The sequence below is a fragment of the Anabas testudineus genome, chromosome 7 (genome assembly GCF_900324465.2).
Source record: "Anabas testudineus chromosome 7, fAnaTes1.2, whole genome shotgun sequence".
In the NCBI taxonomy this organism is placed as follows: domain Eukaryota; kingdom Metazoa; phylum Chordata; class Actinopteri; order Anabantiformes; family Anabantidae; genus Anabas; species Anabas testudineus.
In genome coordinates, this window is record NC_046616.1 from 17,615,643 (window position 1) to 17,642,180 (window position 26,538).

The 26,538-nt window shown below is 42.2% G+C and overlaps 1 protein-coding gene across 1 annotated transcript in view; it reads right to left on the reverse strand.

Annotated features, from left to right (window-relative positions):
* Nucleotides 1-11,896: 11,896 nt before the first annotated feature.
* The window catches only part of LOC113167867 (cadherin-4-like), a 203,796-nt gene continuing 189,154 nt past the window's right edge, over nucleotides 11,897-26,538 (reverse strand). The window contains exons 12-17 of the mRNA XM_026368768.1: nucleotides 24,987-25,129; nucleotides 20,584-20,823; nucleotides 20,179-20,415; nucleotides 17,839-17,978; nucleotides 17,581-17,745; nucleotides 11,897-16,156 (exon numbers count right to left, since the gene is read on the reverse strand). Coding sequence (XP_026224553.1) covers nucleotides 15,950-16,156; nucleotides 17,581-17,745; nucleotides 17,839-17,978; nucleotides 20,179-20,415; nucleotides 20,584-20,823; nucleotides 24,987-25,129 — 1,132 coding nt within the window. The 3' untranslated portion in view covers nucleotides 11,897-15,949. The remainder of the gene's footprint in view (nucleotides 16,157-17,580; nucleotides 17,746-17,838; nucleotides 17,979-20,178; nucleotides 20,416-20,583; nucleotides 20,824-24,986; nucleotides 25,130-26,538) is intronic.

Below are 26,538 nucleotides of genomic sequence, written 5' to 3' on the forward strand. Positions count from 1 at the left end.
GGCAACAGTGTTACATTAGAGGCTACAGTTCTTTATGAAAGGTCCCTCCATAGACACTCCTTTAACCTCCATTTCTCAGTTTTCTTGTTGTTCCGTTCTTGTTTTTGATGGCGGCCTTTGAAGAAAATGTCATTATCTAATTTCTGGCCACTGTTCATAGTCGTGAAGAATTGTGTGTGATTCATCATTATACTGTATTTGGCAGGTTTGTGGTCAGTGGAGTGAGTTGTACTGAGGTGGGGGCAGAGTGGCTCCACAGGAGGGCACTGTCGCACCACTGTACAAGCAAATAAATTCATACAGACAGTGTAACAATCGCAGAGCCATGGTCTGCACTGTGAGTCATTTGTCACTATAGGTTGAGTAACCTGGGCTCATAAATTGTTTATCCTTTATCAGCATATTTAGAAATTGAAAAATAGCGACCAATTAAAACCGTAATTTGTTGTGAATGCACATTAAAAGGTATCTTTTTCTAAGGAGAGCAGCTGCTGCTGCATGACTTTGTGCAAGCACTGACTTCCTGACTTCTGCTGCATGGAGGATCTAAGAATCTTTACACAGACGCACACAGATGGACATCTCCGTTAAGGATCACACCAAATCACTTTCTTGTATTCCTTCAGATTTGGTGGATTTGAAGCTTAGAAAGTTGTTTGTTCTGTTCCCTCTGCAGACAAGGTATCTCATGCATGTAGTTGCCCATACCGTTGTCTTTGTTGTCTTGATATCCAGACATAGGCAGACTTCTAAGTCTTCTCCAATATGAGTTGTCAGCCTATATTTGCTCATGTTACTCTGGGACACCAAACTCAATTCCACTGTCTTGTTTGATTTTGCATAATGAGAGGCTGCTGGCTGCTCACAGGATAATGTCTTTTGAGTGACAGCAAGGAAGATGAGTAAATAAATTTCACATATTTGACATATTCTAGAAGTGCAGTATATGCTCTTAAAAAGTGGTTAACCAGACTCTGTTGAGCTCTTATACCTCGCACATAGTCTTGCATGTGGTGTACACCTTCTTCTTGCTTCTGATGATTAAATGGGGTTCACACATTTTTGAGAAGTATGCAATTTAAAAGCACAGCTTGTGCTCCATTGCCAGAAATAAAATAAGCATTAGTCCACTGTTATGTAAAGATAATGAGGCAAGAAGATTAATTTGACCTGTTTATCACCCGAAAATGTTCTCCAATAGTTCAATAATAAAGTCAGAGTTAAGTCGTCCTAGAAGCTAATAGAGTTTATTTCTCCTTTCCTCTGAAATTCCCAGTCGTTTCTCCCGCGTCCCTATGGTTTTGTTTTCTTGCAGTTTGTCTGCATTTAACAAGTAGGAAGTGAGTATTGTGTTAGTGTGCATGTGTAGTTTGTTAAATGGAAATAGTTGCACGCATAGATTCTGTTTACCGCGTTGGGCATGGTTCACCTGACAAGACGTCTTCCACAAGCTGACCAATCAGGACAGACTGGGATGAAAGGAAGAGAGGCCTTAAGGACACAAGAGCTTAATCAAGCCTTTTTAGTCTCCAGGAATAATAACATAAAGCAGGTATTTGCACTTATTGAAATAAAAAAAAAAGTCTATTATCTTGCATCAATGGAGAATTAAAAATAGAAACCCTAAATTGAGCATAATTTATCCACATGTCTGCGAGGAGTCTGAGTCATCCAGGTGAAATTATCTGGAAGTCGTGGCACCTGTCTTGTTGGGTCAAAACATTTCACTACTTCATCAGTCTTGAGGAATCTTGGCTGGAGACCACAAATTTTATCCTGCGGCTAAATTCGTCATCACTCCTCTGCTGTGATGGAGGATAAAATTTGTAGTCTTAAAGCATCTCTCCTCAGGCTGATGAAGCTACTTCGATGAGTAGTGAAACGTTTCGACAGAAGTCCAGATGCCGCGACTCAGCTTCCAGACGTGATATGGCCACTTTAGGGAACATGCCACAGTGGGCGGTCAACTTCAGAGTAGATTGGTAAAATATAGTTCAGATAAAAATAATAAAAAGACTAAAACGTGTTTACCTGCTGAGCCCTGTATGCAGAAACTAACTATCTACTAAGAGTTAACTCTGTATGCAAGTCCAGTGTCAGTGTTTGTTTTTGTTCCTGGCATTTTTCCGTCAGAGGGTTTCAGATATACTGAAGGTTTCAGCCTTACAACTGTCAGCCGCTCTGTGTTTTGAACTATGCTACCATCACTGGCAGAGATGGTGCTGGTTGTGTCTAGAAAGTTAGAGGTTATGGAGGGAGCTCTGGCTGTAGAAAATAAGTTCTTATTTATTTATTTATTTATGTCCTGCAACTAAAACCTCACAGTTAAAACAAGAGGCAATACAGAATAATACTGGAGTTTGGAACTTAAACCTTGACCAGGTGAGAAAATTGCAGGCTCTCTAAATCTAAATTGCTGGGTTCATTCTCAGATATTATTACAGCAGCGTCCAAAAGCACCTACAATTGCAAAACATCCTCTCAGCTGCACCTTTGACATTTTGAAACGCAGCACAGTGAGCTGAAAAGATATTTACTGTAGAGATCTGAAGCACCATCGATACTGCAACAAAAATCACAAAGCGTCTATTGCTGTGAACATTGCACGATAAGTAAACAGAATTTGCTTCATTAAAGACAAACAAATAAATAAATAAATACAGTCCAAAACAGATCAGTGTTGAAAGCTGTCAAAAGCCTCAAAACTTGACTTATAACTAATGATGAAGAATCAAAATTGTAATTATTTATTTGTAGGCTTGCAGCTAATTGGTTTAATCCATTAATAGAAATTGTGCAGAATATATATGACAGACATACCGGCAGCTGCTAAATACAACAATAAACTGTCTAAAAAAGTAAATAAACTAACCGACAAAAAGTCAGAAAATATCTCAAATAGAATTTTGGGCTTCGTAACATTGAAAATGAACAATGTCAAGATTACATATTCGGTACGTTTGGTAGCTGTCATTCCTGAAACGGTTGGTGAATTGAAGGATTATGAAACATCTGAGCTTTTAAACACTTTTACTCTTTGCTACTTTTCAGTCTGCAGCATCCGTATGTGTGCTCGTGCATAAAGCAGACTGTTAAACACCGTCGACGTATAGGTCGCAAACTTCCTTTTAAGTTGTTCTGGAACCTCAATGTGATATTGGAAAACTGAGAATATTGTAAAAAACTGTGAAATGAACAGCAACATCATCAGTATGTCAAGTGTTAAATTGTTGTTCACAGCATACTGTGTATTAAAGTATGAATACTATAAAATATGTACAAGATTAGCCATGTAACTTGTGTCGGTCTCGTTATCTCATGTTGGAACCAACCGCTTATTCCCTCGGATGATTGAACAGTCGGAGCAGTTTTACTTTCTTACAGTGCTGGACTGACTTGGCAGCTGTGCACGAGGTAGTTTCCCAAATCAAATTTTTCTCTAAAAGGTCAGGGTAAACTGTTGCAGTAGAGGAAACTCCCTCCCATTAAATCAGTCTGGGGGCTAGACCAGCTCTCATCGCTAACAATAACATTACAATTCTGAGTGATCACCATTATCCTATAATGCATTTTTCCTGTGTATTTGATGACATTACTCCTCTCAGCGAGGCAGGCATGGTTTTCCAATGTTTTTTTTTTTTTAAACATTTCAGTGCTGGACATATGATGCTGCTGTCTCACAAGCCTGGTCACAGTGGATCATTCATATGCATTATGCTGCATGAGACAGCGTTTCCAACCTACTGTCACAAGCACAAAGAGCCCAGTGACTCAGAATAATTGCTTTAACAGTACTTAGCATTGACTCTGCTCTCTGTGTAATATCAGAAAACGTCCTGCGTCATCACGGACTCAAGCGTTCATGCTGGCATTTGCTGTATTTTCACCATGCTTTACGCCGTACTGTGTTGGGTGTGGATTTCCATTACTCAGCTCGTTCTGGACGCTAAGGCAGAGGAGAGAGGAGGTCCCCCAGGACCGAGAAACAACCTCCGCCTGCATCCTCTGCGTATAATTGAACAAATTAGCTATGAACAGCTGTTACCTGTTAAAATGACCTGCTATCATTTTATCGCTACGGACAAGAGGTCTGATAGCATCTGCATGCTACAGCTGTCAGCCGTTCTGATTAGCCTGCCGATTTCTGCTCTCAATATATCATGACAAACATAATTACCTCAACATCTCTTTTTTATGGATTCTACAAATCGCCAGGCGCGCAGAGCGTGCCAAGTGTCCATCAATTACCGCCACGGTCTGCTGGTAGCCCGTCTACTTGGCTGCTTTGACTTTGTCAACCCACTTTGTCTTAAGTGAAAGAAGGTCTCTAATGTTAGCAGAGGACTAATGCGGCTTCAATTTCCAAAATGAGGTGTATTACATGAACCTCATTGCCTAACCTCGCACCTTCCCTGCTTAGTCTCAACAATGGTTCAACCTTGTGCAACCCTATGAAGCCAAGAGAGAACATACGCTGTCATCTGTGACTAAACAGTCAGACTAAGCTCAAGAAGGGAGACTTGGGCACTTTTGTCCATTTCTAAAGTATTTGCTCTCATATGGTTAAAGTTGAGTGGCTGTAAAAGAATAGTTAGAATAAGAAACGTTCTTTACAGTCAAAGAAAGAAATAAAGGGCTGCGGTTGTTGTGAAGTGCATTTGCATTCATTAGAACCTTTTTCAGACCACAAAAACATTATTTGAATTAAATTATTTAAAACAGCAGGTGTCACGTGTCTTTGTCTTGTGATGTTCATCGTCCACTGGTGATCTTCTGAACGCAGGTTAAATGTCCATCATCCACATTGTGTATTTCATCTTCATCGCTCTGTATATTCAGTTGTAGTTTACTGATTGTCTCCTCGCCTCTGAAAGGTTTTAAGCGAAGCTCAACCTCCTAACAAATCGGGGAATTTCAAAGATTTATGCTTGATGAGTACGTTTTGCAGCTTCTTATTTGTTGTCATTTCTTAATGACTAATAACTAAAAGAGCTGGCAGAGAGTGATGGAGTATAGCAAACAGCAAGAGGAGCATGGCGGCGCATGGGAGAGGGAGGGCTTGGCAGAGTAGAGTGGATTGATTTTGAGTGTCATGCTGGTGCTATCTTGAATTGCATATTGTAACCTTAATCTGCTGTTGTCTTTTCGTATTAAAAAAAAAAATGTAATCAGCTTCTCCCAGAAGCAGTGCAACACCAAAGCAGTCATTGATTTATACTCTGCATTATTAAATTAACACCACCCGAAAGTGTTGATGTTGTGGTGGACGGGGGTCAGCGTGGGCGCTCTGGCGATGCACGGTCTACTGACACCTGCAGATCATTGCCAGCTTAACATCTTTTCCCATGATGACCCCCGTGCACCGCGGGTGGCTGCTCGGTCTAGATGCACATTAGCTTTATATACAAACATGCATTTATGTTTTCACACAGTGCTTTAAGCTTCCATCATTGCCGTTTCCTTGGTGATGGAAAGATGTTTGTATTAAATGAGGGTCAGAGGGACTGCAGCCAGCCTCACTCTTTGAAATACCGCATGTTATTCCCTGAGCAAAATGGTATCTCATCTTAGCCGCATCTCAAATCATCCTCCTCCTTGATTAGGCGGTCGCACTGTGCACCAATCAGCGGCTGACCTTTTCCTGTTGGAGCAGTCATAAACACAGCAGAGGGGGTGCGGGTTTGATCTGTACACCTACAGCAGTGAGAGAGAAGACGGTGGAATGGATGGGATGGGGTTCGCTGCAGATTGTCTCGTTTATGAAGAAATGAGATTTGGAATGGATAGCGTTTGGACGAAGCACTGTTCAAACTCTGAATTTGGAAACTTGGAAACAGCTGGTCAAAGAGGCTGCAGCGATTATACAAACCGTCATGAAATTTAGTTAAAAGAGCTCAGTGGTAACATAAAACAAGCCAAAGAAAGCTAGAGACTCAATTAGTTAAGTCCCCCATAAGGGAGACTGTACACTCTCGAGGCCCTATCTTGTGTGGAAATGAGGAAAGTGGAAGATTTGGAACTGAACAAGAGAGTACAAAGGGGATTTGAATGTAAGACATTTCACACCCAGGAAAACAATATAATTCTTTCTGTCGGCGACTTGTCTGTTGCTCTTCCAATTCCAAATACTGTATCTTCATATTAATATTTCCGACTTTAGTCGCGAAAGCAAAACGTTTTATTGCTGCACTACGATCTCATAAATCAAACATGCCAGTCTCATTTTTTTAGCAAACAATTTATGGGAAATAAATAGTCAGATGTGGATTGTTTGTTTCTTTCCGCAGATCTCCACGATGAAATCTCCAGATTGTCATCAGAGGATGCCAAAGTGCTGCAGTTTGTGCTCGTTAATTGAATGCGCTGATGCAGCCATGTAGAGTTCTGTGTCTCTTCTCCGCGCCGAAGCACGTGGCAGGGCCGCAGAAGATGTCGGAGCAGCGGCGAACACTAAGTGGAAGCTCTGTGTAGGTAGGTGCTCGCAGATGGCTGGATCATGTTGACAATGCGTGTGCGTGTGTGAGTAATAGATAGCTACTCTGTAGATAGCTGCAGAGCTTAACACGATTTGGATTTAAGAATGAGATCTAGATCTGATTTCATGCACAACTGTGGGCCCAGAGCTTCACTCCTCCTCCTCCTCCTCCTCCTCCTCCTCTTCCTCCTCTGGTCCCTCACCAGCCTTAATGTTGCAGCTACTCTCTCTGGGGTGTGGTCTCACTGACCTGAAAGACATTACCGCTTCCATTCTCAGCTTTTAGATGCCTTCTAGCCTCTTTGAAATGACTCTCATCATATCATAACACCACTCGCCGCTGCCATCCAAGCTGTGGTTCCTTAAAAAGCACCGTATGAAACAAATATCTTTTGTTGATGTGGCGACTGGATGGAGAAGCCAGGTTAGAGTTTCAGCATTGTTTCCCGGCGTAGTTTTGTGCTTCTCTTGACTGTTTGAACCCGCTGTCATTTCTCTTGAGAGCCCACTGGTCCCCTACAATGCAGTTACTCTCTGAAAGGATTAGATGAGGAGTTCACTGTGGGGGCATCAGGCAATCTGCATACAATGGCCCTCCATGGCTGTGAATAAATCAATGTTGATGTAAGACAATAAAGCCAATGCGGTATGGCTATTTGTTTATTCTTATTACATAGAGCGGTGCACTTTTGATCATTTGGAGTAAATTCATTTCTCGAAGAACACAGACTGCCCCTGCCATCTCTATTTCACTCTGTGTGCGCTGTGTTTGGGCCCATAGGCGCTATGCCAGTCCACTAAAGCAGCCATTAGAAGGAGATCCAATCAGGCTTGGGTCATTCCCTCCTCCTCACATCTTCTTCTGTCCCTCACATCCTCAGGCCATCATAGAGGAAATGAAAGTCACCTAGGGAGAATATGAGGGAATGGTATGGATAGATGGATGACTGGTCTCACTGTGTTTACAGAACTCCCTCAGGGAAGATACAGTATATATGTGAACATATACTGTACACCTGTATGCCGAGTATAGTGATGCTCTTGATAGTTTCACAAAAGTTCGACAAATGTTTTCTTCTCTAAACAAAATATAAAGAAACTAAAGAAAAATAATCTTCATAGTGGGTCTGTATTGTTACAGTATATTATTAGACAACAAGATCATGTTTTTTCTCTTCTTTCAACTATAAAACAGTGGAAATACTTGGCAAAAGCAAGACTTTTAGTTGCACTGGGGTACTTTCACTCACGTGACATATCAAAATACTTCCTCTCCATCACAGCAGATACACCAGTCTTCATATAAAACAAGATGATTAGACATCACAGCATCACAGCATCTCGCTACAAGCACGTGCGTGTTTTGATATATACTGAAGAACTGGAGCCCAACATCACTTTTAGTTCATCACACTGCTGTGCCAGAGTTTAGGCGGAGATTACCACCCATGTGTTTCATGAAGAAATGAGTTACATTGACAGAGAGATTAAGGCATTCATTGTATTTATTTTTAGCACTGTTTGCATAACTTTTTCTTTTTAATGCATCACTGTGAGCGTGATGGGACATCGCACAGCTTAAACGTGTTTCTTTTTTCTCTCTCTCCCTCTTTTGATTTGAGTTTTTTTAATCAAAGCATTTTTTGATATCTGTCTGAAGAACGAGTTCAAACACTGGGTCAAAAGTACTTTTTAGTCAGGGAAGAGAGAAAAGGTCACATCAGTGTAGGTAAAACGATGACTCAGAACAGTTTGACAGGGTACATGATCTCTACACTCCTCATTTTAATGCAACATTGTTATGGTGCAGATTGGATGTACTTTGCCTAAAACATCTAGTCAATAACATTTCAAAGCATTTCAAAGTAGCAGACGTTTACCTCTCAGATATTTTTGTGTCTATGCCATGTTTGTGTCTATTTGTTACAAATGAACAGATGAATTTAATACAGGCTACTGTCAACCACACAGCCTTTCAGACATTCTGCTTTATGTGCTGAAATTGAAAGATTAATTTGTGCTTTTCTAGAGTTGCCAGAGTTTAGTTAACGCTGATCCATTCATTCAGCAGACACACATATAATATATTAAGAGGAACTCTCACAGTATGAAATGCTCCAGTATGTCTCCACCGCCCACTATGACCTCAATTACAAACTAAAAGTACATTTATCACTTTTCTAACACTTTAAACAAAGGCTGAAAAGTTATAACCTTGTAGAAGTGAATTCATGGCGGAGCTGCTGTATTGGATTGTATTAGATTGCACAAGCGAACCTAACGAAGTGGCGAGTGTAAATAATAAACCTTAGCAAAATGCCGTTATTGCTTATGTCACACGCGGCGCTCAATCTCTTCAACACTCACTCATTACTTGACAATGACAGTGATAAAACTTGGCAGCGTTCACAGTTGTGACTGAGAAACTGCTCTTTGTGCATTTAGTTTAACAAATAATTTGACATTTTGGAAAATGCTTTTATTTGCGCGAGGGTCACTAGTTCAACATTTGTATGATTTAGATTATTCACTAACAATAATCCAAAATGAATATTAGAATAGATAACCACAGTGAAAGCTTATGTAGTAAGCTTTGGTCAATCCTAATAGGCTGCTAGCTGTCCCTCCACATTTCACTCTGATGATAGACATGAGAGTGGGATCAAACATATCTAAGTCTTGGAAAGAAAATGAATACGCATACTGTGAGAGTCAAGATCTCTTTCTATTTGACACCATTAAAAATTAACCTCCTTTTCAGAGGCGTAGTAATAGTACGCAGGCAAACAGTGACCTGCTAAATTCTGCCATAGCCAAGCCGTTATAATAAGTTGCAGCACAGATCGATACCAGCTATGAACCACCCACATGTCGAAATCCACACAAGGTGAAAATTCAGCTTAGGGTCATTTGTGATAATCATGTGATTGGTACCTGAATTAATCCACTTTGACTTATTCTGTCAACCCTACAGTCTGGCTGGTGGGAGGGCAGGAGCAGATTTCGCTTTACCCTCAGCCTTCCTGTACTTAGACGAGAAAGATTTATGTGCTCGTGTGCGCTTGTGTGAGTGGTGTGTAACAGCAGGGCTTTTTATGTCTGCGTGTGTATTGACATGCCCTGACAGGTCAATCAATGAGAAGGAGATGCAGTCTGCTGTCGGTTCATTGCCCTGCTGTGCTAAAAGAGAACAAGTAAGGGTCTTCTCATCCTATTCCTCGTGCTGCACTGGCTGCTTGTGCTGATTGCTAAGTGATTTTCTTGTCTACCTTCTGGTTTCCTGTTTCTTTTTTTTTATTTTTTATTAGTGCCCATTGCTAAATTAATATTTGAAGTGTAACTGAAATGTCAATACAGACATTTTATTGTTGATGAACACTGTATTATAGTTCAGTTCAGGGGCGCAGTGCCAGCAACAGATTGTCACAGACTACCCTCATGGTATTAGTTCACAAACTACTAATAGTGTTTTATTATACTGAAACATTTTGGGGAGCAGCAGATACGATATTTGGCGAACAAAACACTTGCTCCACGATGCGCGCGTCTGTCTGTTGCTCCGTGCTAAGCAGGTAGAGCACACTGGAGTTTTAAGACAGCGTCCTTCTGCAGCTGAAAGCATTGACACGAGAGAGTGGCTGGAAAGAGTAAAGTTTTATGTCCGACAGCTGAAGAGTGACACTACAAAACACATCTTTCACAATGTTATTTGATAAATTGTAAGTTTTTAAAACTGATTTATTGGGTAAAAGTGATTTGATACCTCTATTTCACAACAGCACTGTGTCACGTATGGGCTCATGACACAGTGTGTGTGTATGTGTGACTTTTTTTTTTTAATGTCCTGACAATGACTGCACTTACATCATTTGTACTCATTTCTCATTTTCAAACATAAGCTTTGCAAATTTACCCAAATTTCATTTCTGTTGCAGTGTTTGTTGTTACCTAGCAACACAAATCCAACAAGCAATTTGTAAAGACAATTTAAAAAAAAAAACAAAGTTCAAACAAGCCTTTTCTTGTTCTGCAACACAGGAGGTTTAGAGAAAGTTGACAAAACTAGAAAAGAACAATAATAAAGTTTGCAAAAGAGGAACTTGTTTATTATTTCGTATGGACTTGCAGCCACGGAGCAACGCCTGTTTCCTCCGTTTTAGGTTTCTATGGCGACAGCATTTGCAGCACAAAAGTAAAATCTAGATGGTCATTGAAGTTAAAAAAGAAGGAAGAGAAAGTGGAAATGAAATACCTTCTTTGTATTTCATAGACTTGTTCTGTCAGTGCGTTTCGTCTGCTTCAGATGGGAACGACTTCATTATCCCACCTTGGTGGGCGGCTCTGTCAGGCACAGTTGACAAATGAACAGCCTTAATTGTGTTGATCGTTTTAGCTCATGTTTGTTTGCGGCTGGCACTAAAAGTAATTTGGAGTATGAAACTCAATCATCCGTGGATTAAACCAATACAAATAGAAGCACATCATCATTTCAAATCCTCGCTGATTTAGATTCAAACATTACAGATCTGCTTCCTGGCATCCATTCTCGTGCCTTTCTGTGTTCAATATCATTTTTTGACTTAGAGATAAGCTGTAATGTCTGATACAATGACATACATCTGTCAATAACAGCATTTGTGTTAGAGAGGCATATGACTCTAACACAAACACAAAACGCATATGTCATTGCACACAAGCATCTACACATATAAAAGCTTCTATTGCCTGATTAGTACTTTGCTGTCATTTACTGGTAAAATACATTTAGTACAAATGGTACTTTATTTAACCACATTCACTGGAAAATCATATGCTTTTTTTCAACCCTTTCTTTTAAGAACAGAGTCTGGTTCTCAGCTGATGTGTTCTTACAGCAAAATCCAGTTAACATGAGCTTTGTGTATTGACTTTATAAAGACAGGTTTTCTGCTTTATACTGTAGCTAGTACCCAGTACTTGTCATCAGAGTATATGCTGTATATTTGTCAGGTAGAACTGAACATGTTTAAGTAGTTCTTTTAGTATTTTTTTTCCATCCATCCTTTCCTGTTAAGGGTCACAGAGATGCTGGAGCCTATCCAAGCTGTCACTGAGCGAGAGGTAGGGTCAATCACGGGGCTGACATAAAGAGACAGACAACCAATCATTCTCATACTTACACCTATGGGCAATGTGGAGTCACCAGTTAAGCTAACATGCATGTCATGGGAGTGGGAAGAAGACGGGAATATCTGGAGAAAACCCACACAAGCACAGTCAGAACATGCAAACTTCACAGAGGGGGCACCATATAGCTGTGACACTGCTAACCACTACACCAGTGTACCAGCCCTAATGCATTTTATTTAAAAAAATAAAATGTAAAGTTAGTGGCAGAGTTGTAGATATCAGCAAATGGCAAAGAAGAGACAGAGGTCAGTGTTCTTATAAGGAGGGGAAATTTTATTTATAACACATGGTGCTGACAGGGAGTCTCCAGCTCTGCGTCTATATTACAAGGTTGATCTGCAAGGCTGCGCATGTACTGTACGGTATTTGGAAACCAAGATTGCAGTGGCACTATAAACACACGCTTGAAACAACAGATTCTTTCCTTTCTTTTTTTTTTTTTTTTTTTGGTTCTTTCTTTTCTTTGTTTTCTTACAAAATGGTACAAACAACAATACAAAATATTTGTGCTGTTGACATTTTACAAAAAAAGTCATTTGACTTGATAACTGTGCAATTATTTTTTCTACTTTTTTTTTTCTCCTCCTTTTCAAACTATGTGAGTATGGTACACCAGAATCCCTTCTGGACTGCAACCTCGATCATGCGGGCTGCGACACATTTTAAAATGTTGTATGATTACTGTAATAGAACTCATCTGTCCATTATAAAAAGACACATGCAAAAAGCTCCAATTGTACAGTTACAGTTTGCCTAACTTGGTCTGTTTAGCTTCAAGCAAATACTACATTATGTACACTTGGACTTGAGCAGTACGGGGAGAACTTGTACGAAACACTGCTGCCTGTCTTTGTGATTCTGGCCAAAGCAGGACAAAAGTCTGGCTTCTGCTGGAGCCTCCCGTCGTGTGTGTGTCTGTGGTCTGGCAGTGTCCAGAGTGAGACCAAGTGTCCTTTTACAAACACCAGTCGGAGAGGCAGAGGAGCCTTTGTAGACAGCCAGAAGATAGAGAGGGAGCACAGCAGTGCAATGGTTCCTGCTTCACTCTCATTTGCTAAGTCTCCCCATCACTTTACGGTGGGACCAATATGTAACAGGTAATGGTCAATCTTCTTTCATTTCCTCTCACAAATTGCGTTTGAATGAGAGTCCCGTTCCACCAATGATTTGCTCTCATGTGTCACTGTGAGTCACTGATAACATTCAATATCACGATGGCACTGTGTCACGTGTGTGATCAGGACACAGTCGATAACGTCAGTTACCTTGTGTTAAAGTGTGTGTGTCAGGTGTGTGTGTATAAAGTGTATGTGTGTGTGTGTGTGTGTGTGTGGGAGGGGCTCCTGCTATATTTGGCCCATAATCCAGTATAATTGTCTGTATGAGTTCTGTGAATGCTAGATGGCCTTCGGTAATGTTGGGGCTCTGCAGCTGATTTAGATCAATACAGAAAGGGCTCACAAAATACAGAACACTCACATATATACAGTAAGGCCTAGAGGAGTGAGTGTGTGCTAGTATAGACTGTACAAGTTGGTTTGACATGGAACTTTTTCTTGATGGTGAAGCTCAACTTGAACAGCAAGTATGGCTGTAAGTTCGTCTGGAATCCCACCGATTCTCTTACTGTGAATGCACATGGCTTTTTGTTGTGATATACGTGTACCTTGCCAAGTTCTCATATGAAACAAAAAGAAACGACAAAAAATAAAAGAAAAAGAAATGCAAAGACCTCAGAGGAACAGATCGATCCTGTCACCAAATGTATAAAAACGTCTACGCTTACGAAATTTATGTGGCAGAAATGATCACAAATAGCAGAGAGCAACAGCTGTGTTTATTTTGGTGAAGATCGTCTGTTGGCCGGGGAGCGATCGGATAGATACGAGCTGGACCCACAGCCAGCAAGCTGCGGGAACCGCTGCGTTTCCCATGTCTACTCTGTTTCCGCTCAGTGTCAACAGCTGTCCTGATAATCGCCACTGTCAGTGTCTGCGCTGCAATGTGCAATTTACACCCATTTATCTATGAATCTCAATCCACACACTCCTACCCTGTTAACCCTATTAATATGACGCTCCTTCAATCAACACAGGTACATTTGTTTCCATCCATTCTGTAAGTACAGTTGCTCTCCGTCACGGTGGGCTAATTTTACCATTTGTACGACTCTTTGTGAAAACTAGAAAACCGTTAATACAAATGTTCAGCTGAAGTTTCTGCTCGTCACATCATCTAAAGGACGGCATTGTCGTGAAGATTTCCTCCAGGCATTCATCATATTCATAATTAATAGAAAATCTGGTCAATCTGCATCGCGCTCAAACTGGCTACCACCATGGAGCATTTCAATGGGCACTCAGAAGATAAGGAATGATTAAACCTTTCTATCATTCACCAGCATCTCCCCGGTCCCTCTGTGAAAATGTTTTGCATATTTCAATAATTTAATAGAAAGACTAAAGCTCTTTTTTTTTTTTTTTTCCCCCAGTCCTGTATATGCATTTCTGGAGGCTTGAAATATGATTACAAAAGCCCAAGGGTAGTGCCGCTTATTCATTAAGTCACAACACAACTGTCTTTCAAACCGTCTGTCTCCTAAAAAGGCTATTACTGAAGCTTTAGTTTTGCAAGTCTGCTTTGATAAAGTGCAGAACTTCATAACAGACTTTCCCTTCTTCTAACTTCTTTTCAAAACCTCTTGAACTTGCAGCCAAAAAAAAAAAAAAAAAGAAAATTCAGGAGAAAATTTCAGATGAATGAAACGCTGCCTGAAGAGAGACAGATTGTGAAGGCGCTAAATCCCTGGCTGAGGCTCAGTTCCCCCCAGTTTCTGTGACAGGGACCGGCACCACATTTTGTATATTAAAAGTTTGTCAGGAAACAACAACAACAACAAAAGAAAAACAAAATAGAGTGAGAATGGAACGTGGCTTGTAATGCTATCAGAGTTCTATTGTGTAGTATTTTCTTTTGCCCTTGTGTGTACAGTTCATATAGTTTTCTTTAACGCGTTATAACTGATGACCTGTTACTGTATTTACCTTTGGGTGCAGGGATAAACATGCAAAACCTCAAATGAGCTCGAAAGGCAAAGGCTCCTTAAATAACCCTCATATGCGCTTCACACACAGTAACATTATAGAGGTAACACACTTGACTTGTCAATCTTCAAAAGTTACTAACAAGCCTAATCAAGTTTTGGGTGCACACACTGAGAGCTCAAAACAAACACAGCTGCTACTGAAGCCACGATAAACAGAGACGCGCAATGCACTTCTTCTCTAAGACACACACCCACACACACACACACACGCTCACGATGCATTACTGTGATTTCAGTAATCACATTCAAGTTGGCCGTGATCTAGGAGCAGAGATACGCCTGACTTCAAAAGTTAATGATTTGTCCGTAACTCACAGACACACTGTAGGCCTATGTACAGTACGTCTACAGAAAGCGCACTCGTAAGCCAGTCAATGCTCCTCTGAAACCAGCACTGACACCTCCCGCAGCTACCGCAGCCCTGCCGGGTGACAGAAATGACGAGGGAAGGTCTGAGTTAAAGGGTCAGGGGGTCGTATGAGGGCGTGTAAGCCCCAAAAATGGCAACCAATCCTGAGTTAGCGGGAGTCTGCTAAAATATGCACCACTGAAGGCACTTTTTAAACAACAGTGCTTCTGTTCTAAGTAATTCAAGTTCAAGAAAGAATAAACCAGGGCCCTCCGTGCAGGGAGGACTTTCATATCTGTGTTCTTCTTCTTCTTTGTTTTTCCCTTTTGTTCCCCTCAGACAAAGCAAGCAGCTCAACCTAAAGCTTCTGCAGAGGGACAGGAGGGGGCTGACAGAGAGGGAAATGTGGAAAACCCTCAGGAAGAGGGGACGGCTTGAATCGTGAGGACAAAAAAAAGAAACAAATATAAAAAGAAACACACAAAACACACAGCAAAATCCGACTAAAGTAACCAAAACCTACATCTACATGTAGCATAAAATGTAAAATGAAACGAAAGCAGCAAAGACTTTGAACTATGAGAAGCCTGCAATTCAGAGCTTCCGTTTCAGTCTTAGACAGGCTTGGAGCAGGAGGTGGTTGAGAAGAGCACCCGAAACTGACTCACGGCACCGGTCCTCCGTGGTGGTTAATTTGATTGGTTGGTTGGTCAGTCGGTTGGTCAGTGTGAACATGTCATTGTTAACGTGTGTTCAATAAGGGTGTAAAAGCCCCATGTGTTAGTGGGACAGAGCGTGGCAGGCCAGCTGACGGGGACGAGGGTGTGTGCGCGCGTGCGACTGTGCAGGTTTAATCGTCATCCCCTCCCCCGTACATGTCAGCCAGCTTCTTGAAGCGGGGACCCCAGTCGTTGAGGTAGTCATAGTCCTGGTCCCCCGTGCTGGAGGAGTTGAGTGAGCTGACGGAGCCAGCGGTGGAGCCGCTGCCCTCGTAGTCGAACACCAGCAGGGAGTCGTAGGGGGGAGCCGTGGGGTCGTTGTCTGCTGCTCGCAGACCCTAAACGGGATGAAGAGGAGATAGAGTCAGTACGGACATACTCATAAAAACGTCAAGCTTATCAGACCCGTGTAGCTCTGCTCATGATGTCTGCTTGAAGCTAGTGTCTTGAGGCTGCTCTATAGTGTTTCTTCACCGCATGGTACAGGCTCGACTCGACTCGACTCGACTCTACTCACTTTTGGTAACAGGGTACTTTCCACTGCAAATATAGTTGGTTGTCATAGAGACGCTGCATGAAAGTGCCGTGAAACTGGCGAATCTCTGGAGGATATCGAAGGAGTGGCGTACTTGTTTCTCGGCATGTGGCTTTTTGCCACAGCAAGGAGAGAAATTTAGTTTCAGAAGAGGCTGAAGGCAGCGAGATGACAGACTGCTGAAGAAAAATCGGCGAGAGTTTGGGAAATATTTAATAGTTCAGATGACGAGATGACTGTGGTCGTGGTAGTAACACTTCTCTTTGGCCAATCAGTAGTCTGCAATGTGTTCAAGTCACTTTTCGTTAGTGGGGTACCTTTTTAAGTAAAACTTTACTTGAGTAAATATACTGACACTGACATTTATCCGTACTTTGAGCCGATGCCCTTTGTTCAGAATGAATTTGAATGATCTGAATTTGAATTGACCTTAACTGACTGTCTCTTAAATAAGAGGTGAACAGGTTTGTATGTTTTCAGCTGACACTTATACCTGTCCTTGCTTCTTAGAGTGACAAATGAGCGCCATTGACCTTAAGGTTAGGCAGGTGTATAGAATGGACTTCATCCACTTCACTGGACCGCAGAGAAATGCTATGGACAAAAACTTAGAAAGCCTCAACCCCCAAGGGTACAGTGCATTGCAGGAACACCATGTGTTTGCTGTGTTTGTGTTTTACTAGACTGCTGGAGCGAGATCAGGTGAGTACATGTGTGAGTGAGCGAGGGAAAGAGAGAAGGGGAGAGAGAGAGAGAGAGAGAGAGGGAGAGACAGAGTGAGAGAGAGTCAAGGCTGGATGGATCAAAGCTGAACAGCTGCCAACACCTCTCAAGTGTGAACGTGTTGTCACGAGTCTGTCAATCAGCATTTTCTCGCATCAGTGTGCCAGCGCAGGAGCTGTGTGTGTGTGTGTGTGTGTGTGTAAATAAACCTTGCACACAGAGAGCAGCTGAAAAGTAAAACTATGTTGTTTCCATAACTGTGTCGGGTTTCATGTGCTGAGCAGCATCCAGAAACGAGTAGGCAGACTGAATGAAAGTGAAACTGAGGGGCCGGCTAACTGTTGGACAAACAGTCCTGAGCGCTCGCACAGACAAGATGAAACGTGTCTGGAAGTTGAGTCGTGGCAACTGGACTTTCTTCTTGTTAGGTTGAAATGTTTCGCTCTCGGTACTACTGGACGACTGAGAATCTTCAACCAGGTGAAATGTGCTGCACGTATTCACCTCATGGATGAAGTCCCCAATGTCTCCAGGGTGTGGCACAACAGGTCTGATAGGGTACTGGGACTCTGGGATGATGGGACGTTCATCCACCCTGCGGACACCGGGTGGCTTGCTGATGATGTGCTCCAAGGAGTCGGGCTGCTGCAGCTGGCTCAGGTCATAGTCCTGCACAGCGACATGGACAAACGGACGTGAGCATGCATGGGAGGGAAACAAACACAAAGCACAAGTGTGTGTGTGTGTCTCTCAAGGTCTCACCTGGTCCTCTTCTCCTCCTCCCTCTTCGTCGTATTTGAGGATGTTGTCTCTGACATCATCTTCAGGGTCAATTAGCAGCTGCTTTGTCTGTCTTTCCTTCTCTCTGCGCTTGATCCACACCACAAACAACAGCACCATACCTGCAGTGACGCACACATCAATGTGTTAAGCTTTTAGCTTTTACAATCTTTCAAACAACCACAGAGGAAAATAAGCCTATGGCTAATGTTTAATAATGTCCCTTCATGTAATATATAATGTAATATATAAATCGAGGAACTGTTTTACACTTAACTGCAGTAAGAGCCTAAGCCATGCAGCTCTGTGAGGTTGTAATTTGGTTTAGCAGTGTTTTGATCTCAACAATGCTAACATGTCATCATCCTGTTAAATCTCACATGCTCTGAAGTCCTGAGACACCATCATGTACCTGAGCAATCAGCTTGCCCACCTGGTATTTATCAACTGTGGTTTACTTGTCACCTATGTCCTATGGTTTCAAAGTAAAACCGGAAAACTGCCATCATGTCATTTTCTGGAGTCTCTTTACCCTTAGTATACAGAGCATCCAGAGAGTACTCACACTTTTTTTCACATTTTGTTATGTTGCAGCCTCATTTTCCTTATAATTCTACAAATAGTTCCTCATAATGACAACATGAAGAAGTTTGTTTGAGATCTTAACATATTTAAAAAAAAAAATCACATGTACTGTATTCACAGCCTTTCTCATGTCACTTAAAATTAAGCTTTGGTAATTAATGTTTCCACTGATCATCCTTGAAATGTTTCTACAACTTAATTGGAGTCCACCTGTGGGAAATTCAGTTGATTGGACGTGATTTGGACAGGCACACACCTGTATATAAGGTCCCAGGGTTAATAGCACATCTCAGACCACAAACCATGCCAAGAAGTCCAGGGAATTGACAAAACTGACACAGGATTGTATTGAGACACAAATATAGGGAAGGTTACAGAAAAAACTGCAGCATTGAAGGTCAGTTATCTCAGTAGGTAGAGCAGTCATCTATAAACCCCAGGGTTACTGGTTTAATTCCTGGTTCCTCCCGGCTATATGTTGAGGTGTCCCTGGACAAGGCCACTGTGGGGCACTGACACCCCACAGTAGTGCTGTCATCTACTACAGCTATCCAAACAACAATTTCCCCAAGGGGATCAATAAAGTATTTAATTACTCATCATATCATTATTATTATTATTTTTGGGCACAGTGACTTACATCATCCGTAAACGGAAGAAGTTTGGAACCACCAGGACTCTTCCTAGAGCAGGCCGCCTGGTTAAACAAAGTGCTCAAAAGAGAAGGGTCTTAATCAGGGAGGCGACCAAGAACCCAATGGTTACTCTAAAGGAGCTGCAGAGTTTCTCTGTGGAGAGAGGAGAACCTTCCAGAAGAACAACCATCTCTGCAGCTTCTCCACCAATCAGGCCTGTATGGTGAAGTGGCCAGACGGAAACCACTGCTCAGTAAAAGGCACTTGACAGCCGGTCTGGAGTTTGCCAAAAGGCACCTGAACGACTCTGTGACTGCCCCTGAGTGGGCCAGCAAGAACCCAGACTTGAAGCCGATCTCTGGAGAAAACTAAAAAATGGCTCTTAACCGACGCTCCCCATCTAACCCTGTGGAGCTTAAGAGGTACTGCAAAGAAGAATGGGAGAAACTGCCCAAAAACCAGCGTGCCAAGCTTGTAGCATCAAACTCAAGAAGACTTGGGGCTGTAAGTGGTAAAACAGGTGCTTCAATAAAGTATTGAGTGAAGACTGTGAATAGATTTTATTAAATTTGCAAAGATTTCAAACAAACTTCTTTCATGTTGTCATTATGGGATATTGTATTGTAGAGTATAGTTTTAAGGCATATAATGAATGTAATCCATCTTAAACTGAGGCTGTAACATACAAAGTGCCGTGAATACTTTCTGGATGCACTGTACGTCTCTTTTAATGAAATAAACGTCTTCACATATGTTGTACAGAACTTACAGCTGTGGGTGAATTTGAGGACTTTTCTATATTTATGAAAATCACAGTCACAAATTAAGTCAGTAGCATGACTCACTGGCAAGACAGACAGCAGAAGATATTTACCCTACCAGGAAAAAATACCAGCAGTCGAGGTATTCATCCATTATATAAACTATTGCTTGTGCTGTTGTATCACAGTCTGGTAAATGTTTAATGACAGTGTCTTAAAACTGTAGTTCTTATTAGCAGAACTGCAAATCAAAGTCAATCACAGACAGCCTCAACCTTTAGCACTGTACGAATACATCTGTGTGGGTGTGTATGAATGTGATGTGAGCAGCTGATACTCACTGAGCAGTATGATGATGCAGATGAGGATGGAGATGATGGCTCCAGTTCCCAAGCCGGCGGCTGCCACCGCCCCAAGAGTGGTGCAGTCTCCATTTTCATCACAGGGACACACCTTCAATTTGATGACCGACCTGTTGGACAACGGAGGGTTTCCTGAGTCGGACACAATTATTGGGACCTCATACATCCCCGGCTCTAAATATATCTGGTATCTCAGACTCAGACGGGCGTAGTCACCTGTACGGAGGGAAGAAGAAAGAAAAAAGTTCACATTCACATCAGATTTATTGATAAAATGAGACAAAATGTCTACATCATGAATTGTCATCGTCTAGATTTAACAGTGAGCACTCATAGGTATGAATGGTGTGCAGGTAAGAAACATCTATGGTGAGAACTCCTCACCACTGATCCGAGTAATTGTCCAATTGCGTCGGATGCTGGTGGGGAAGCTGGGCAGCTCGAAGACAAAGGGTCCGGCGTTTGGGTCCGTGTCGGCATCAGCGGCAGTGATGTTGACACCGTTGATGTTCTTGTTCACCCTCTCACAGATCTGAGACTCCCTGGGTACGAGCGCTGGGGGGTTGTCATTAATATCTATCAGATAGATCTGCAGCGTGCCTGTGCCGCTGGCTGGAGGAGAGCCTGGAGAGCAAGGAGAAGAGAAGGAAGAGAAAATAGCAACCGTGATGAGAGGAAAAGATGACAAGATAAGGTGTGTGTGTGCGGTGAAGGACGTGACGGAGGAGGAAGAGGGACAGGAGTTGAAGACAAGCGAGAAAATATTGAAGGAAAATAAAAAGATGAAGATAAAAAGAAAAGAGAACGGGGTAAAACGAACAACTGTTTATTCACAATGGCGCTGAATGAGGTAGGGATGCTGTAGCGCAGGGGGAAAATGTCTGCCCTTGACAGAAATACTTCTGACAGCTTAGCCTCACAGCCAAATCAAACCCATCACAGCCCATCCAGAAGCAGGCACAGCACATCCAATCGCCCGGAGAGGGTTTACGTACAATAATGATGACTGTAACACAATCAAACAAGTCCTTGTCTGTGTGTATTTACGCAATATTCGGAGAGCCATCTAGGATAGAGGCACTTCTGCCTGCAATATTAACAATGTATTTCTGAAAGCTGAACAGGGCATTTTCATTGTGGTGCACACAGTCCTCCATTCTCACACACACAATCACTAAAAACACTTGTAAATGCACAATACTCGTCTACTGGGTACAACACATGCTCACATACATAGAAGATTATACCCTGCTCACAGATAATCAGGCACAATTATAAATTATTTCCTCATGACCGCTAGGAATTTTCCAAAAGTCCTTAATTGTTACATTGTTACCTGAACAATGCACAGCAAAATACGAATACTGTGCAACGTATTTTATTTATTTAAGGAGACAATGTACCCTGACAAAAGGTCCAGTGTTTTGGTCTGTATCGGTTGATTAGTGAGGTTGGAGGCAGGAGAAATAAATGATTTTGATGAGGGCCATGTTGTTATGGTTTGATAAGTGGGCTGGAGCATCTCTGAAATGGCAAGGGTATGGCTCATCAGCAGTGGTGAGTGGGCCAAGGAGGGACAAGCCAGTGAACAAAGGCTAAATCATTTGGTTCAAACTGACACAAGGGCCACTACAGCGCAAGTCGCGGATAATTTTAAACGTGTCATGGGAGCAATGTGTCACAACACACAGTGGCCCACATTTATTTCCAGGCTGGTCAGAGTGCCCATGCTTTAACGCTGTAGGGTCATCAGTTTACATTATTTGATGCTGTGAAATGTGTCAGATTTAACCCAATAGATTAAACCTCTGCTGTGGGCAGGTTGAAGGGAGTGCTTCCTGGACAACTGTTCCAGGGGTCAGAGGACTCAGCTGAACAAAACTGACTGACAAACATGGTTAAATTTAAACAGTGGTGTGGTGTTCCTTTAGGAGTCATAACAGTATTTCTGAAAAATATAACTTGTCCAATTACCTGCACTTAACTGTAACTGATTTCCTGGTAGACACACAACTGCTACAGTGCTGGAGTGGTTAATTACAGCTGCTTATTATACATACAGATGTACAGATGTTGCTCATTGGGAAGCTGTTCACATTGCAATATTCTTTTACTTGAACTCCTGTAGACTTTACACCAAGGTTGCACCTGCATCCCTGGTGTTATGGCCAGATGACTGCGGGAAGTCTGTGGGAATTGACAAGGCAATTGGAGAAATGTGATCTGATCCCACTGTGGGGAGCTACTGCAGAGATGCTGGTTGACTACAATATTGTCAGCCTTGCACTATAATAACATGCACTGGTGCACATAGACATCTCATCTGCAACATAATCCTGAAGCGCTTTGCATTGACTGAACAGAGCAACAGGCCATCAGCAACAGCAGTTATAGAGAATTGAGGATAAAGAATAGACACTTTAAACAATCAGAGGGTGAGAGAGTAGAGGGGGGAAAGGATGCATGGATGTGTACGTGTGGTATGAAAACGTGGCACAGAGAAAACTTAAAATAAAAAAAAAAAAAAAGAGTTTTTAGCAGTACCACGCTCAGAGCTGTTTATTGAGTGTGTGTCAGGGGGTGACGACCCTTAGCTGCTTCCAATTACGAGTCATTTCCCTGCCATGCCCCACTGGCTGAGCCACTGGATGGAATCAAGCGACCCAAGGGCCCATCTCTGGGATGAGATAAGGCCGATGTAATTTACAAAGATTATGCAAAGCTGACAGATCAGCCAATTAAACATGGCAACAGAGCAAGACATTTGCCACAAGAAGGGCGAGACACAGCTAAAGAAGGGGGGGGCTCTCAGTGTGATCTCTGTGTGACTGGTGTTGACACTATAGATTGCTGAATAAACTGTGAATAAATGAGCATGCAACTTATTGATTAAGAGCTGTAGCACGAGACTGGGATTCTTTTTAAAATTAAGAAAAAAATATTGTTAGGGCCAAAGTTTGTCAGAAAGGTGATAAATTCTACTATATGTTTAAAATTGAGATCATGGTGAGTCGTACTGGAGTGCATCACTTTAAGAGGTGATATAAGTGTAGTCATATAAGTAATAAGCCAAGCAAATGCATTTTTTATTTTTATTTTTATTCTGACAATAAATTGTCACAGTATAAATAGTCCAACAGTAACTCCTAATACCATTCTTTACAGTTAGCCTATAAAACTACTTAATTATATGTAGTTACATGCAATACTATGTATATTATGATTACATCTTTCATAAAATAAATCTACACAAGTCATTTTAGAATATAAATATTAAAGAGCTTTTCACAGCTTTAGACTCTTTAGGGGTAACATTTTATTTGTTTGCCAGAAATCAACCATTATCCAACAGATTTTATCATTAGTGGCTACATGTCCCTACTGAAGTGAACCATAAACACGTGGTTCATAAACACAAAGGTTCGGATGCACAGAATACATGCACCAACTTGCAAATACACACGCAGTCACGCACAGAGGCTTTCCCTTTCTGCTGGTTTGTTAATCCCAGCCATGTATGGGGGACATGTGGAAGCAGCTTGCCACAGCTGATAGGAGAATTATGTGGGTTTTAACTAGCTAAATAAATAATTATGTTTGTGTAAATTCCTCAAAAGGATTTGTATTAACTCCCTTTTTTTTTTTTTTTGACGGTGGCTCAGAGATGTGAGGCATGGTGAAAAGACTTGTAGCAAGCCTACCATATGCTCTTGGAAGAGCACATATTCACATAAACAATAGGTGTTTGAAAAGGGAAACTGTGTGTCCAAAAGGTTCGCGGCAGTCAGATGTGTCAGGGGCGGACAGACATTAAAAGATGGTGTCAATACAAGTGTACTTCTCCTTACGCTCACTAGCTCTTCATGGTCTGTCCTACTATTCTTACTTCTTACCATAATCCCTCTCATGATGACGGCTGGCACTCCAGAAACACCCACATAGTCAGACTTACATATAACTTGAACTGCCGGCTTCACATCACAGAGAGTTACCTCAGTTCCTATATCGGCCTGACCTAACGTGCCTGCCCCAGCTGTGCACGACAGAGCGGTCTGGCTAAAAAAAGAAAAAAAGCTTTCTCAGGAGCCTACTGTCTCAAATAGGTTATACTGAAATGATAAGGAATGCCTGTAAATAACAGTTAAAGAGAGAAAAAAAAAGCACGGGGAACATGGAGTAAATGAGGTGGTTGTGAAGTCCAAACAACAGCAGTAAACAACCTCTAATCCTGTTTCGTCTTCCTCCTCATCAGCAGGTTACACATGGTGTCTCACATTGTCAATCAGAGCAAGTAAATGTACAGAAACACACACACACACATATGCTCCCATAAATCTACTGCAAATGAGTGCATTCACACATGCTCACACCTATAAATACAAGCAGTGTTTAAAAGCCAGCTCATCTAAAGGTAAACACACCAGCGCACTGCACGTCACTGATAAGGCGACTGGGGAAGGAGAACGCATTCTCTTTTTATTTGGGCTGGGGGACCACTTACATCTACTCTTTTATTTTGCTGTGATTGAGTTTCTGCTCAGTTAAGCCCGAGTTTTAACTTTTGGGTGGAACAAATAATATATTTCGCATGAATAGTGAGAAAGGAAAAAGAGAAGTGAAGAAAGGAGGAGAGGGTCAACAGTGTGACCAGTTGTGAGACTGTGAAACACAGTACTTATATAAGCTTTCATGTCTTTAAAAAAAATAAAAGGGTATATGTGCAGCAGCTGCCTTGATCACTGAATTTAAGTGAAACTGATAAAATGTGCTTTCAAAGACGCTCTTACCATTGTCCGTTGCCAGGAACGTGGCTTCATATATATTGTTGGTGACATAAATGGACTCCCGGTTGAGCATCGCTGTGGTTACTATCTGACCATTGGTTCTATTGATGGACAGCCAGTCTGCGGGGTCGTTCAGCTTCGAATACCTAAACACACAGAGGACAGATCGATGGAGACGTTAACACCAGCATTTCCGCGTTTACAAGCAATTATACATTTTCTCTTGTGTCTGTGCGTCCAGAGATCGCACGCGCGCAGACACGCTGGGCAAAAATCACAACAGCCTGACCTTCACACAGTTTAATTCTTCATTGACTTCTCCTCCGGAGCCTGCAGCCTACAGTCAATTTCACCTCATTTTTCACTCCTGTGTACGTGGCATTGAAGTCAATTACGTCCCTGGTTAAGCACTGCTACAACAGTGTATGTGTGTGTTTGTGTGTTGCATGCACATGTTCCACAAGTATTTGCCTACGCTGGAGAAAGGTAAACAGTCTCCCAGGGTTATAGACATGTATGTTTTATTGCTTGTATGTTTGGAAATGCTGTGTGTGTAGCGCAGTGACTGGGTGATGGGATCTGGGTACTGATCGTCGAACAGGAAGGCGCATGTGGTAGCAGGCAGTGACACTCCCTCGGGATAAGGGCAGTGAAGGAACAGAGGATCATCTCCAGTGCCGACTGCCAATCTCGCTCTGATCTAACTGTTCTTGCTCCTCGGGCTTTTGTTGCTTTTGGCTCGTCCCACACTTTCAATTCAATCTGATCGTCTCTCAACCTGTACCATCCCACCCCATCTCGTTGTGCTTCCGCATTCATACATTTTCTCATCCTCGTATCGTTCCCCGCGCGATGCAGAGTTCATCAGCCGCCACCTCTCTTGGCTCCAATCTCACTTTCGTGTGTGGAACATCCTCTGTGGACACGTGACACCTTGGCCTTACACAATTCGACATCAATCCGATTTTATTTACTGAATGTCAGCTTGGGCAATGCAGGCCATGTTGTTATGTGACAAAAACTTCCAGCTTTTAAATCCATCCAAACTGAAATGGATCTGACCTTAACCTTGCTTTTGTACTTATTGAATAGCGGCGTACTTAGTGTCAGTATGCAGCCCACTTGTTTATTTGTGTTTGATTAAATACTGCATGTGCATTTTTACTTTCATGGAGAAGATTGAAAGCTTAGAGAGGTGGGTGGTGGTAAGGAGGGGGCGGACAGAGAGTATAATCTCTCTACTGCAGTGAGGGAGGTGGGATTTTCCCAGCAGGCACTGGGCATGATCCCAGGCGTAGCGCAGTGCGGGGAAGGGGATCACAGAGATGACATTCCCACACTTTAAGACAGTTTCACACAGGCTAACAAAGCCCACAGCCACTAGCTGGTGGACTGTGAAATCACCAGCAGGACTACAGTGGGTCCATCACGGTGGACAGGTGGGATAAAAAAGAGTGAGGGAAACAGTCAGGAAGGGATGTGAGAGGAAAGAGAGACGGGGAGAGGGGATGTTCTGAAGTAGCAGCATTATGGCTGTATGATCTGGTGTTAATGT